The following is a 13404-nucleotide window of genomic DNA, read 5'->3' as shown; positions in this document are numbered from 1 at the left end:
GCTCTTTATTTGTAGATTAATAATATTTTTATTTAATGTCTTAGAAAAATTGGACATTCCAAATACCTAAAAACACTGAAAATACAGGAACATAAAAACTGTTTACATAGTTGAGTTTAATATCATTTGGCTTGACTCTTGACTGCATTAATTTGTATTCATAGCGTTACACTTCATTTGAAAGCAGAGAAATATAGGCTAAATCTGAGCTGGCTAAATGGATGTGTCTTCGATTGCTGGCTAATTTAACAGTAGCTCCGACAATAGTGCCAGCTGCAAATCACAGGTTTAGATTAATGCACTTGCATATTAATGTTATTGTTTCTACAGTAACATACTCTTTCGCAGGGACTCGTATGGAGAACACATCACAACATACATAAGTGTTTTATTCTTTACATATAATATAGTGTGCTTTGTAATGATCTGCTTGAATACTGTTTGCTATAGTTCATCACGTCACACCACAGTCAGGGTTTTAAAACACTGATCCATGGGCCTCTTGTTAATGGCTTTTGATTCGACATGGTGATGCTTCCTTTTGAAACAGGAAGTGAGGACGTGTTGAAGTGTTTGACAGATTTACAGGACAGCCAGTTGCCGTCGAGATACACCTTGACAGAAGCTTAGTGAGCTAGCTAAACATGAAGAACAGTAAAGAGTTCAATGAGAGTGTTTTGCAACGTTAACAAGGACGACATGGTAGATGAGGAGATGTTGTGTGTTTTTGGAGTAACGTCGTACATGTCTTTACCCGAGGTCGACCGTCAGTGGTGTCGATGGTGACGAAGAGCTGCAGGGTCATCACCGGGAGACATCAGACTTATCCGAGTGATAGGCTTTTAGCTTAAGAGTTAGGGTTAGTTAAATATTACGTACTCTAAAACAATATTACTTCCTCTTTCTGATGCACAGTGCATAAAGACGGAATCACGATCTCGCTCAGCCTGAGGAAGCGACACCCTGGCACTGCTAAAACACTCCTCTGAAACATGTCTGTTATATAACCACCATCCTGCACAGATTCCTCCATCTTCAAAATGAATAAAATCCAACCATTTTTTTTTCTCAACCAAAAGGAATAATGTGAGGGAAAGACACACAGCCAAAAACACACTGCCAAATCATGTTTGCTGCTGATGAGCTCCTACTGTAGAGCAAGACACACACCTCAGGGTGGGACATAAATGTTCCAGAGAGCATTTAATTGGATTAGCACAAAACTAGAACAGGTCGAGTCATCAAAAGAAATTAGTCGTTTACCAGGAAGTGATGAATGAGAATATCTCCAAAACTAATTTCTGTATTGTTTACTAGATATACTATTGTATTAATGTAATAAGTATGGGTTACAAAAAGCTTTGCGATTTCACGGCCACTGTAACAACTGAAGTAGGGAAAAGACTAGGATCAGGGTTCTCCAGGACCAGGGTTCTCCAGGACCAGTTTTGTCCAGGATTAGGGTTCTCCAGGATTAGGTTTCTCCAGGATCAGGGTTCTCCAGGACCGGTTTTGTCCAGGATTAGGGTTCTCCAGGATTAGGTTTCTCCAGGATCAGGGTTCTCCAGGACCGGTTTTGTCCAGGATTAGGTTTCTCCAGGATCAGGGTTCTCCAGGACCGGTTTTGTCCAGGATTAGGGTTCTCCAGGATTAGGTTTCTCCAGGATCAGGGTTCTCCAGGACCGGTTTTGTCCAGGATTAGGTTTCTCCAGGATCAGGGTTCTCCAGGACCGGTTTTGTCCAGGATTAGGGTTCTCCAGGATTAGGTTTCTCCAGGATCAGGGTTGGGAACCTGTCACTTAACACCTTCTATGGTGGACATGATTGACAGCTGTCCATCTTTGTCCTAACACATGCTGAATTGAGTAAATCTGAGTTTATGAGAAGTCAGATAGAGTAGATAGAGTATTATAGATGATTAAGGTATAAAACAGAAGCAGAAGAGCAAATGAAACTGTCCCTGGTCTACCTGCTGCATTGCACTGGAGCTGCTTTATGACTTCCGACTGTGATGAGTAAGAAACGCAGCTATTGAGCAACACTGAAAAGGCGTGGTTGGTTTAAATAAAAGTGAAGAAAACCTTATTATTGTTGTTTCGTTATTTAGTTAATTAAATCACCTTCGTTTGACGTGTTGCCGGTCAGGTTGGTGTCCGTCCGCGTCCTGTGCTCTGTCTCCATCTTCCCGGCCATCCTCCTCTTCATCCCGCCAGCGTCTCCGCGGCGCGGCCGGCTGCTTGTCTGTCGAGGAGCCGCTCCAGCGCTTTAACTGCTCCCGACGCTGAACCTTCGCCGCGTCGCCCATTCTCCCCACAAAAAAAAAAAAAAAAAAAAAAAAAAAAAAACCTTAAAAAATATCAAGAACAAATATTCACTCCGACACACCCTCCATTTGAGATGTTTACATGTCGCGAGCTAGCTAGCTGGCTAACTGAGCTACTTCCTTATTCAAAATTACTGGGAGGAAGTTCAAGGCTAGCGCGCGAGCTTTCTCTCCACACGAGAGCGTTTAAACTGACTTCTTAATATCAGCCTAAAAACGTCTAATGTTGGATTAACGTTAAAATAACAAGTCGAGCGGAGAAAGATTTAGGAACAACGACTCGACATCGCGCCTGTCAAACACTGTCAAAAAAAAAAAAAAAAAAAAATCAAAATATGGCGTTCTCTTCCGCGCTGCTAGGCGGCGCTCGAGACAAGCACTTCCGGTGAACTACTTCCGGTTGGTTTGACAACAGAAATTAAGCGGCGGAGAGGAAGCTAGCAGGGTTACAGCGAAAGCGAGTTCTGAGTTTGTTGTTGTTCTAAAAGAAAAAACAAACGTCAAAATGTCGGACGACAGAGCTGAGAGGTCAGATGGGAAAATGGTGAAGATGGAAATAGACTACAGCGCTACTGTAGACCAGCGACTGCCCGAGTGCGAGAAAATGGCTAAAGTGAGTTGAATGGACGGAGATGTTGCGGCTGAGTCATGATGCAGCAGCACCGCTTCTTAGCTCAGCAAGCTAGCTCACTTTCCTCACTCATTCAACACCTTCCTTATTCGGTTTATTATAAATAATATCACAAATACTTACTACACTTCAATTACCCTATATTATCCCAGTTTTATGGTGGTATCATAGTTTATGCTAACATTAATGTGCTCGAGCTAGCTAAGCCTGCTTGTTAGCAAGCCGAGTAGACTCATGTCTGTAGTGTATCAGAGCAAATAAAGCCCGAATTTCTATCTGCTGGTTCTAAAATGATAACAAATGGAGCTCATAGCCAACAAAATCAAAATATTTGCTTACTAAAAGATGAACCAAACATTGGGTGGGGTGCTGTTACAGGAAAATAATCAACCACAGGGTAGTGTGATGAAGTTTCCCAATCTATTCATTAACTACATGTCATACATTTTACCGTTTATAGCTACATTAAATGTTGTGGGACAATTTAGTTCCTGTTATCACTTACATTATAGCAGCTATAAACAGTCGGTTCCTCACCTGCCTCTTTCTTTCTGTTTCTGGAAGTTAATAAGGCCAAAACAAACAAACAAAACCCACCAGATCCTCTGTTTGGATTTTTAAACTTCTTGTTTTGCAAACAACATGCTAACAATGGAGACTCCTTCCATAAATGTTAAATAAACATTACTTACAGAAAACTTCATAATCCATATCAGTGTTTCTACATGCTTGTTAAAATAACATGTTTTAGATTCCTTTATCATGTCGAGTGTCTGACATACAAGTCCCTGTGTACGTTGTTAGTATATAATACTATACTATATTGGGACGAGCACATTAATATAAACGTGTGATTTGAAATACAACCAGAACTACTGTACTGTCAGAGCTGCTGTTAGTTATAACTCACAACAGACTGTTTCTGTTATATAAAAATAATGCACACAGTGGTGGTGTGGGGTGGTGTGATCTGGCACAACGCACAAGCACATTATTTTCGTATAACAGCACAGTTTGGAGTGTGCTATTCCACTTATACCACAGCGATTTGCCAGAAATTAGACTGTTAATTGAATTAATACTTTTTAACAGTTTATAGTTAGATTTGAATGTTGTGGAATGTCCAAGAGACAAGTTGGTTCCTGTTCTCACCTATATTATAGTTGCGATAAACTTCACCAGATGACTGTTCTCTCTCGCTATCTCTCTCTCTCTCTCTCTCTCTCTTTCTTGGGGAAAAAAAACACAGTTTTTCATTTTACCAAGAAACTGGAGAGTGTAAACTCCATTGTCCTGAAGATCTCCTGAGCTGGGAAGCTTTGACCTTTACAAAACGCAATGATACATGATACTTTGTTAAATAACGACCCGTTTTTAAAATCCGTTTATTATTAGCCTTAGATTATGTGCAGCGTCTGCCTTACAAGTCCCTGCGCATGAGCTGTAACTATAGAAACGATAATGGATTAGAATGAGCACATTAATATTAACCTATCGTTCATGCTACAGTTGGAGCTACTTTCCGAGCTGTGCTGTTATAGGAAAATAAGGCACACCTTCTGACCAATCAGATTCGAGCATTTATCTGCACTGTGGTATGAAGAAAGTTAATCAACATCATCTGACCAATCAGAATTGAGAATAATGAGAGTATATTTGCACGTTATCTGCACAAAGATATCCTCAAGCCTGCATGACACTTCTCTGAGTATCCTCGTCAAACCACACCCAGTTCTTCAGTAAAGACTTTAGTTGAGAGAGAGGTCTGTTTAGCGGGCTGCAGTGTTACCTCGGGTCAAACTGGAACAAAAAAATAACACGTGTATAAACGTTTGTAGCATGCCTAATCTTACTTGAGCTATTCTCTGTAGTTTTGTGTGCAAAAATTACTGTTACACCTCTTACTTTAACCCTCTGTGTGAACTGTTTCTGTGTGCAGGAAGGGCGGCTTCAGGAAGCCGTCGAGAGCCTTCTGTCTCTGGAGAAGCAAACCAGGACGGTCAGTCTGACTATTCTGTAATTTCATGTACATAGCAGCTGAAACCAGATTTGATTGGCTCGTCTGATTTGTGCAATCTGCAAAAATAAGCCCTTTATTTGTACACGGATTTCTTTCCAGGCTTCGGACATGGTGTCCACATCCAGGATCTTGGTGGCCATCGTGCAAATGTGTTACGAGGCAAAAGACTGGGACGCGCTCAACGAGAACATCATGCTGTTATCGAAGAGGAGGAGTCAGTTGAAGCAGGTGAGATTATCCGTGTAGTGCTCTGTGTACACATTCACAACTGCTCAAGCTCGGTTAGCCTCACCCAGGAGAATTAATGAAGCTTAATTCTTTAAATGAATTATTTATTTATTTCCTTATTGTATCTTTGTTAATAAATTTAGGCACAAATGGTATTCCATAATACAAGTGGAAAGTATATCATTGCTAAACACTGTAAACAGAAATAAAAATAAGACGCTGTTTTGTACATGCTTATCTTATAACAGTTTGTGTATCTGTTCTGAAACGAGGAAGTGATTGAGTGATCGTGGTCTCTTTGCAGGCTGTGGCCAAGATGGTGCAGGAGTGTTACAAATACGTGGATGCTGTTAGTGACCTGACTATCAAACTGAGGCTCATCGACACTCTGAGAACCGTTACAGCCGGAAAGGTCAGTTCTCCAGCCAGGCTCCAGACTTCCTACATTTAAAAATGATCTTGATCTGTAATGATCTTCTGAGAAACTCAAGCTCCCATGATCAGAATCACTGTTGATCTGATAAAAGCTGTTGGTCTCGTTCACTAGCGAATGACTCTTCTACGTGTTGTCCCGTGCAGATTTATGTAGAGATTGAGCGTGCGAGACTCACTAAGACACTGGCCAACATTAAAGAGCAGAGCGGTGAGATTAAAGAGGCTGCGTCCATTCTGCAGGAGCTGCAGGTGAGTTTTCATTCTTTTTGTCATGGTGCTCATCTTGACAGTTCTTATAATCAAGCTTTATTAGTCAAGACTTAACCTCAACCAGCCAGCCTACAATCCATATCACTCAGAGACAACTTTGTTTTATGCCAACTGGACATTATTCAGTTCAAACCTCCGATTAGACCAGTTCCAATAGTTATTGTGTATGCTTAAAATTATTGGCACTACCCCTGAGTTTTATTCAGTGGGAGGAAGCATTTGTGCTAACAAGATAAAGTTTCTGGTGTAGATTTAGATCCCTAATGATCAAACCAGGAAAAAGAACATTCCTTGAGACAACATAAGGAAGAACTCTTGAGAAGAAGTTGTTTGTGGACAAAACCATTGCTAAGTAATAATCTTTTAGCAACCTAGTAAATTATGGTAGAGGGATGATGTCATCAAATGTCACAATAATTGCCTGCTCTTTTAATGCACACATGCCTACACATCCTAAACACATCCCATCCTAATGTATCCTTATGTAACATGTATGTGTCTTCTACTTGATAACATGAAGTTCATGAAGATGGCTGGACATTAAACCTTGTGTCTTGGACAGGATATTGGCATCTTTTATATTTTATACTGAATTCTATTAGCAGCGTATTTAATTTTTTTATTTTTTTTTTTAAGTTAGTCCAAGTGAGGTGAAGTAGTAGATTATGCACACTTTTATTTATAAAAACTGTTTCTATTGACTGGAAAGTAACTTTTTACCAATATAATTATTTACACCCTATAATTGTTAATCAGTTAACCATTAACATTCCCAATTGTCAGTATTTCCTATTGTTTTTTTGTACGCACGGGTCCAAGAGTGTTGATTTAGACACAACACCTTAACATAATTTTGTTTTAGTTAGGATATGGAATAGTCGAATGATGCAACTAACAAGGAATGGAGTTCCTCTTTAAGGAAATCTCAATATAAACACTTTCCCTCGTCCTGCAGGTGGAAACGTATGGCTCCATGGAGAAGAAAGAGAAGGTGGAGTTCATCTTGGAGCAGATGAGGCTGTGCATAGCCGTTAAAGACTACATCCGCACTCAGATCATCAGCAAGAAGATCAACACCAAGTTCTTTCAGGAGGAAGGCACCGAGGTGAGAGCCGAGGTTAAACTGGCAACCAGCCTGGAGGTTTGCGCTGTTCTTGATCTTTATTAGAACACCTGCGAGGTTACAGCAAGGCGTGAAAGTGAAGAGCACGTTGAAGGTGTGATGGTAACATGCTGATAATTATTTACCTATGCATCAGAATAGATCCAGTGATCGAATGAGTTGGATTTTTTTTTTTTTTATTTAAATTCATATATTTAAAAATATTCATTTCCAGAATTTCAATCAAAAAATATTATACAGTACTCTTATTTAGGTTAATTAAATATTAGGTCACTAATTCAATACAATATCCCTGAGATTTATGAGACGATATGTCATGGCATGAGAATATTAACGAGTACTTATGTCACTTTTTTTTTCCCCCCGCATATTACACACCCAAAATAACGTTTCATCCATTTTTCTGTATGGATCAGCGGTCTCGATTTTTGGGAGCGGGTCTTGCATGTAAAGTTCTGACCAGTCAAATTCAAAATAAAGACCAATATCCGCTGGCTGTCTTGCTCACTGAAATCCTCAAACACTAAATTCATTTTGCTCGCAGTTTGTGCGCATGCAAAGTGAATCATTTCCAGTGTGTGGAATTGACTCCAAAGCTTTGTGTTTGAATCTTTGTTTGTCATTCCTGGAATCAGTATCGTCCCCCCACTCCTTCCCCAGCAACTGCGATGTGAACCGAAAGCAGCAACTTTAAGACTTGACACACAACATAAATTTTCTTAATGTTTAGGGATTATTCATAGTGAACTGATACATTATTCATAATGAACCGAATGGATCTTAATGGATTCTTAATGGATTCAGATACAGAGATGAATAGGAGGTGCATGATTCGTCAGATATTTGGGGAAATTTTTTGAAAGAAGACAATATTTTTCTACCTTCACCAAAAGTTCAACAAGTACGGTTAGAATTTTAGTATTGGCACCCCTGCTGTAGCATCAGCATCATTTTGTGAATGTGAGTACACTGAATGCTCATAGTGTTGTTAGGTTGTTATATTGTGAATATTTGAATGCCGTTTCATCCCTTAATAACCATAATGTAACATATTTATTTGTGAGTTATTAATTGCTTTCTTTTTACTGTTTTATTGCATGTAATTAACATTAAATATTGTCATTTTTTTGGAAATGTGAGTACACTGAATGCACATAGTGTTAGGTTGTCATACTGTGAATATTTGAATGCCGTTTCATCCCTTAATAACCATAATGTAATATATTTCTTTACGAGTTATTAAATACTTTCTTTATGTCCTGTCTATTGTATTTTGTTCTGAACTGTCTCATTGTGCTGTACTTAGGAGTCTAAGCTGAAGTACTACAATCTGATGATTCAAGTGGACCAGCACGAAGGCTCTTACCTCTCCATATGCAAACACTACCGGGCCATTTACGACACTCCGTGCATCCTGGAGGACAGCTCCAAGTGGCAGCAGGTAATGCATTAAAGCTGCAATCAGGAGCTCTTTCAATCGAGTAGCACTGTGTTATGCTTGGCCGGAGGTCCAATTTCATAGACCAAAACGCAACATCTAGCATAATTTAACTGAAAAGTATGACAAGATAATCATGTGGATGAATACAGACTATGGAAAATAAGCAAGGGATAAGTTTATGTAGCTTTGGTCTTCATGACAATGTGTCTGGAGATTAAACATCATGCTCATGCACTCAATAAAAATGCAGCAAGGCTTTGTCTAACGTTTTGGCTATGAGCTGTGGTGTTCTCTGATCAGCTGCATTTGGATTACACTCAATCCTATATTGCATCCTATATTTGTCATTTCTGTGCTGAATATTTTGTATGGATTAGTTTTTCCACGTAAGCCACATAATCTTTCTTTTCTAATTTGTGTTGTGCTCCAGGCCCTGAAAAGTGTGGTTCTCTACGTGGTTCTGTCTCCGTATGACAACGAACAGTCTGATCTGGTTCATCGGATCAGCTCGGACAAGAAACTGGAAGAAATTCCTAAATACAAGTATGTGAGGCATTAGAGAGCTTCTGGGAAATGAGTCTCTTTCTCAAACATGGGGACTGCAGTATCCTCAATTTAGGCCTTGAGAATGATTAGGCAATCATTTCTGACAAAGCCTGTTCTGTCTTCTAATGCTGCATTTGACTAATGCTGCCTTTTTTTCCAGGGATCTCCTGAAACAGTTCACTACCATGGAGCTGATGCGCTGGTCCTCCCTGGTGGAGGATTATGGGAAGGAGCTGCGTGAGGGTTCTCCTGACAGCCCTGCTACTGACGTCTTCACCTACACCGAGGAGGGAGAGAAGAGATGGCAGGACCTGAAAAATAGAGTGGTAGAGCATGTAAGTTGTACACGTTGTCCACTACGTCCACTAAGATGAACTCAGGCTGATTTATTTTTTTATTTTTTTTATTATAATAAGATGAACATGCCTGTACCGTATTTTCTGGACTGTGGGTGCACTGTAAGCGTTTCAGCCTAAAATCAATATAGATGTCACTTTGTAGTAAAGTATCCATTTTTCTTTATTTATATATATATATATATATATATATATATATATATATATAATATTTATTTGCACTTAATTAATAAGGAATAAAACAGTTTAGGACATGATACGACACAATGGTGTGATGCCATTGCCACAGAAGTTGATTATTTTCCAAAAACAGCATTTCCCAAAGTGTTTTATTCCTGATATACAATAACAGTTACAATCTTTATTAATCAGAGACCTGGAGGAAATAAAACATGTCTTATAATCAGGAAAATATTATACTTTTCCTCATTCCACTAGTAAATATCTGCTGTTTTTGGCCTCCTGTAGAACATAAGAATTATGGCCAAGTATTACACGAGAATCACAATGAAGAGGATGGCTGGACTTCTCGACCTTTCCATTGATGTAAGTTCTGTTTTAGATTCCGTTTTTTTCCCCCTTGACTACAGTTGAAAGATGTTGGTCTTTATGTCCAAATGTGCTGTTTATTTTTATTCATTAAAAAAAACAATGAAAGGAGAAAAAATAGTAAAAATCTGTAGTCTGAACAGATTTTTAAAAATTAAGTACAAACTTTTAACATCAGGTCAGCTGCTTATTTAGAGTTTGTAACTATTAAAAAAAAACAGTAATAAAAAAGCTCATGATATCTACCATATCTCAGAAAAGAGTATTGTGACCTTTTAGACCTATCGCCTAGCCCTAGCTTGTTCTAATACATCATTGTTTATATAGTAACAGCTAATTCGCAGATGCCATACAATAAATCTAACAACAAAAGAATTTAATAAGTGTTGTTATTTAACAATGCAACACATAACTGTTGGTATGGTGACGTTTTCTGTAAGGAGATGTTTATTTTAAATTTTTGAAGGAGTCTCCAGTGTCAGTGCTTTGTAAAAATTAGAGATAAAGCTGTAAGTTTTCCACCATGAGAGAGTCTTCAGGACAGAGAGCTTTGTGGTTTCATGACAAGCTGCAAATTTTTATTTTTTTTTTTTGAGTTCTTCAAGGGAGGGAGAAAAAAAGAGGCTGGTGAGGGAACAACTGTTTATAACAGCTCATAACATTAAATGTAACTATAAACGGATGAAAAGTAAAATGTGTTGCTCTACAGTAATAAATATTTCTTAGTGAGCATAACACCAACCCGTCATTGATTATTTTCCTAAAACAGCACAGTGTGTGTGTGTGTGTGTGGGTGTGTGTGTGTGCTTTATTAGTGTGCTTTATTCCTCATATTCTGCAGCATTTTGCCAACAGTAAGATATTTTTTTATTTTAATTAATTTTTTTTTTATTTTAATTAATAATGCATTTTGCTTTTTATTCATTCATAGCTGTTTTAGTCCTTATAAATTTAAATGAGGAGGAAAAATATATATTCCCATGCTGCACTCGCTCTTCTCCTAAAAGCCCCATAACTACTAGACTAGAGCTCAAGCGGCACTTTCCTGTTCATACGCTCTCTTTAGGAGTCTGAGGAGTTCCTGTCCAACCTGGTGGTGAACAAGACCATCTACGCCAAAGTGGACCGGCTGGCAGGCATCATCAACTTCCAGAGGCCCAAAGACCCCAACGACCTGCTGAACGACTGGTCCCACAAACTCAACTCCCTCATGTCCCTCGTCAACAAAACCACACACCTCATCGCCAAGGAGGAGATGATCCACAACCTGCAGTAGCCACGGTCTTCAGCTCGGGATCGGATTACGCAGCTGGCTCAATTGGACAGAATTTCTTTTTGCAGTAAAAAAAAAATCTGTTTAGTTAGGAACCCTTGTCAGTAAAAACGAAGACGTCAGGGCTTCATTCACACTTCTTCTGGCTGTTGTTTAATTGATATTGGCTTTGTTGTTCAGATGGTCTGGACTCGTATTCACTGTAAACGTGCTGATGTGGACACAGCAGACAAGTCTGGTCTCAGACGGTTGGTTTTCCGAGTGCAGATTAAACCAGGTTCATGGCCGTGGTACAGGAATAATGTTCAGGTTGGAAAATGGCAAAAGTCTCCATTGCTGTATACAACTGTTGCTCCATGCCTCATAACATTTTTTGAGTGTTTTGCAAAGTACACATTAAATCTTTCTTTGGAAGACAACGTTTCTTTCATTTCTTAGTAACTTAACAAAAAAGATTTCTTGTTTATATAAATGTCTTGCATATTAACATTTGTAATTAACAGTTGAATCTTCAGTGGCGTCCAATGCTTATTTTTTTAAATGAAATTCTGAACATGATCTATTTTAACTTCAGTTAGCCGTTTCCTACATTACCCAAAATGCCACTTGTCTACCCACTGCTAGTGCGATTTTGCTTCGTCTCTACATGTAGAGAGCGATGCAGCGGCGCTTTAGCTTTTCATTCTGTCCAACTCTCTCACCTCCTCATGTGTACACTCTGCTCAAACTGCTAATACCATCATGCTAATACCACCATAATACCTCGCCATCTCATAGATCACTAACCACCCGAGCCAAGTCTCTGTCGTAACTCAGCGCACCTTTGTTGCATGTGTCGTATAGCTGAATTGCATTCTGGGTCCAAAGTTTACTGTCTCCAATAATTCTATGTTTCTCATTAATATGATGTCGGACGTAAGATTATATTCCAGAAAATTTGGTATATGGTACTCTTTGTGAATTCAGAAGAAATGGTCACTAGAGGGCGCTGAAATATCAGTATTCTCTTCTCATGCACTGAAAAATGTTTAGGTTTTTGGATACCCCCGACTGCAGAACGTATGGCAAGACACTGCAGGTAAAAATCCGTTTTTCACATTTTCAGTTTTTCACAATTCAGATTTTTTTGAGTAGGTTTCATCTATAACATGTGTACACTCCTGGGTTTAAAAAAATTGGGCCAAGCCCAAAATGGGAAAATATTAAGCTTTTAATGGTCTTAATAACAAATCACTGGTCAGGAAATTAGCAAGAATTAAACAAATAGATAAAGGAAGTTAGTATGGGATAACTTTTCAGTTTGATTTCTTTAAATGTATAAGCCCATGATGGGTTGCATTAGGTGTGTGGCAGATAACCAAATAATGATAATCTTTTAAGGAAAAAAAAACATTCCAGAAGCCATTTTTGGAAAATTTTTGTACATCTAGACATGTGTTAGTTTGAACTTTACATCAAACATTTTAATCATTATCATGATTTTACCTTTGTGTACAAGAAGACTGTATAAGTGAATTTCCCTGTTTCTAGGGTTAGAGTTAGGCTTTTCCCCAAACTGCAGCAAAAGTAAAAGAGCAAATGGTGGCACACGAGGTTTCAGGAGTGTGCATTTGTTTGATTCTTGCTAATTTTCTGACCAATGATTTGTTGTTAAGACCATTAAAAGCTTAATATTAGCCATTATGGGCTTAGGAGTGTATACACTATATGACCAGACCATCACACCCATATGTGCTTGTTGAACATCCCATTCCAGATTTTGTTCCCGCTGTGTTATTATAATAAGCTCCACTCTTCTGGGAAGGCTTTCCACTAGATTTTGGAGCGTGGCTGTGGGGATTTGTGATCATTCAGCTACAAGAGCATTAGTGAGGTCGGGCACTGATGTTGGTGAGGAGGTCTGGTGTACAGTCAGCGTTCCAGTTCATCCCAAAGGTGTTCAGTGGGGTTGAGGTCAGGGCTCTGTGCAGGACACTCGAGTTCTTCCACACCAACCTTCACACACCGTGTCTTCATGGAGCTCACTTTGTGCACAGGCGCATTCTCATGCTGGAACAGATTTGGGCCTCTTAGTTCCAGAAAAGGAAATTGTAATGCTACAGTATACAAAGACATTCTATACAACTGTGTGCTTCAAACTTTCTGAGAACCACATATGTGTGTGATTGTCAGGTGTCCGTATACTTTTGGCTACATAGTGTATTAAAGC

At 39.0% G+C, this 13404-nt stretch overlaps 2 protein-coding genes across 2 annotated transcripts in view; one reads left to right on the top strand and one right to left on the bottom strand.

The window, feature by feature from the left end:
- The window catches only part of ppp1r12c (protein phosphatase 1, regulatory subunit 12C), a 29330-nt gene extending 26700 nt beyond the window's left edge, over nt 1-2630 (bottom strand). The window contains exon 1 of the mRNA XM_026933306.3: nt 2121-2630. Within this exon, the coding sequence (XP_026789107.3) occupies nt 2121-2305 (185 nt within the window). The 5' untranslated portion in view covers nt 2306-2630. The remainder of the gene's footprint in view (nt 1-2120) is intronic.
- Nucleotides 2631-2714: 84 nt separating this feature from the next.
- psmd12 (proteasome 26S subunit, non-ATPase 12) lies at nt 2715-11614 on the top strand. Its single transcript, XM_026933641.3, has 11 exons — nt 2715-2936; nt 4894-4953; nt 5074-5202; nt 5507-5614; nt 5782-5886; nt 6863-7012; nt 8337-8471; nt 8902-9014; nt 9178-9352; nt 9842-9919; nt 10989-11614. Exons 1-11 carry the CDS (start codon nt 2829-2831, stop codon nt 11196-11198), a joined length of 1371 nt encoding a protein of 456 aa, XP_026789442.1. The 5' UTR covers nt 2715-2828; the 3' UTR covers nt 11199-11614.
- Nucleotides 11615-13404: the final 1790 nt, after the last annotated feature.

The sequence above is a fragment of the Pangasianodon hypophthalmus genome, chromosome 2 (assembly GCF_027358585.1).
Source record: "Pangasianodon hypophthalmus isolate fPanHyp1 chromosome 2, fPanHyp1.pri, whole genome shotgun sequence".
Lineage (NCBI taxonomy): Eukaryota > Metazoa > Chordata > Actinopteri > Siluriformes > Pangasiidae > Pangasianodon > Pangasianodon hypophthalmus.
This window is presented reverse-complemented; position numbering and strand designations above follow the sequence as displayed.

What these genes read in the sequence shown, in the direction of transcription:
- psmd12 (XM_026933641.3), top strand. Translation starts at nt 2,829, where the DNA reads ATGTCGGACGACAGAGCTGAGAGGTCAGATGGGAAAATGGTGAAGATG. An exon ending in AGTGCGAGAAAATGGCTAAA is followed by an intron (nt 2,937 to 4,893) that starts GTGAGTTGAATG and finishes TTCTGTGTGCAG; the next exon opens with GAAGGGCGGCTTCAGGAAGC. An exon ending in AAAATAGAGTGGTAGAGCAT is followed by an intron (nt 9,353 to 9,841) that starts GTAAGTTGTACA and finishes GGCCTCCTGTAG; the next exon opens with AACATAAGAATTATGGCCAA.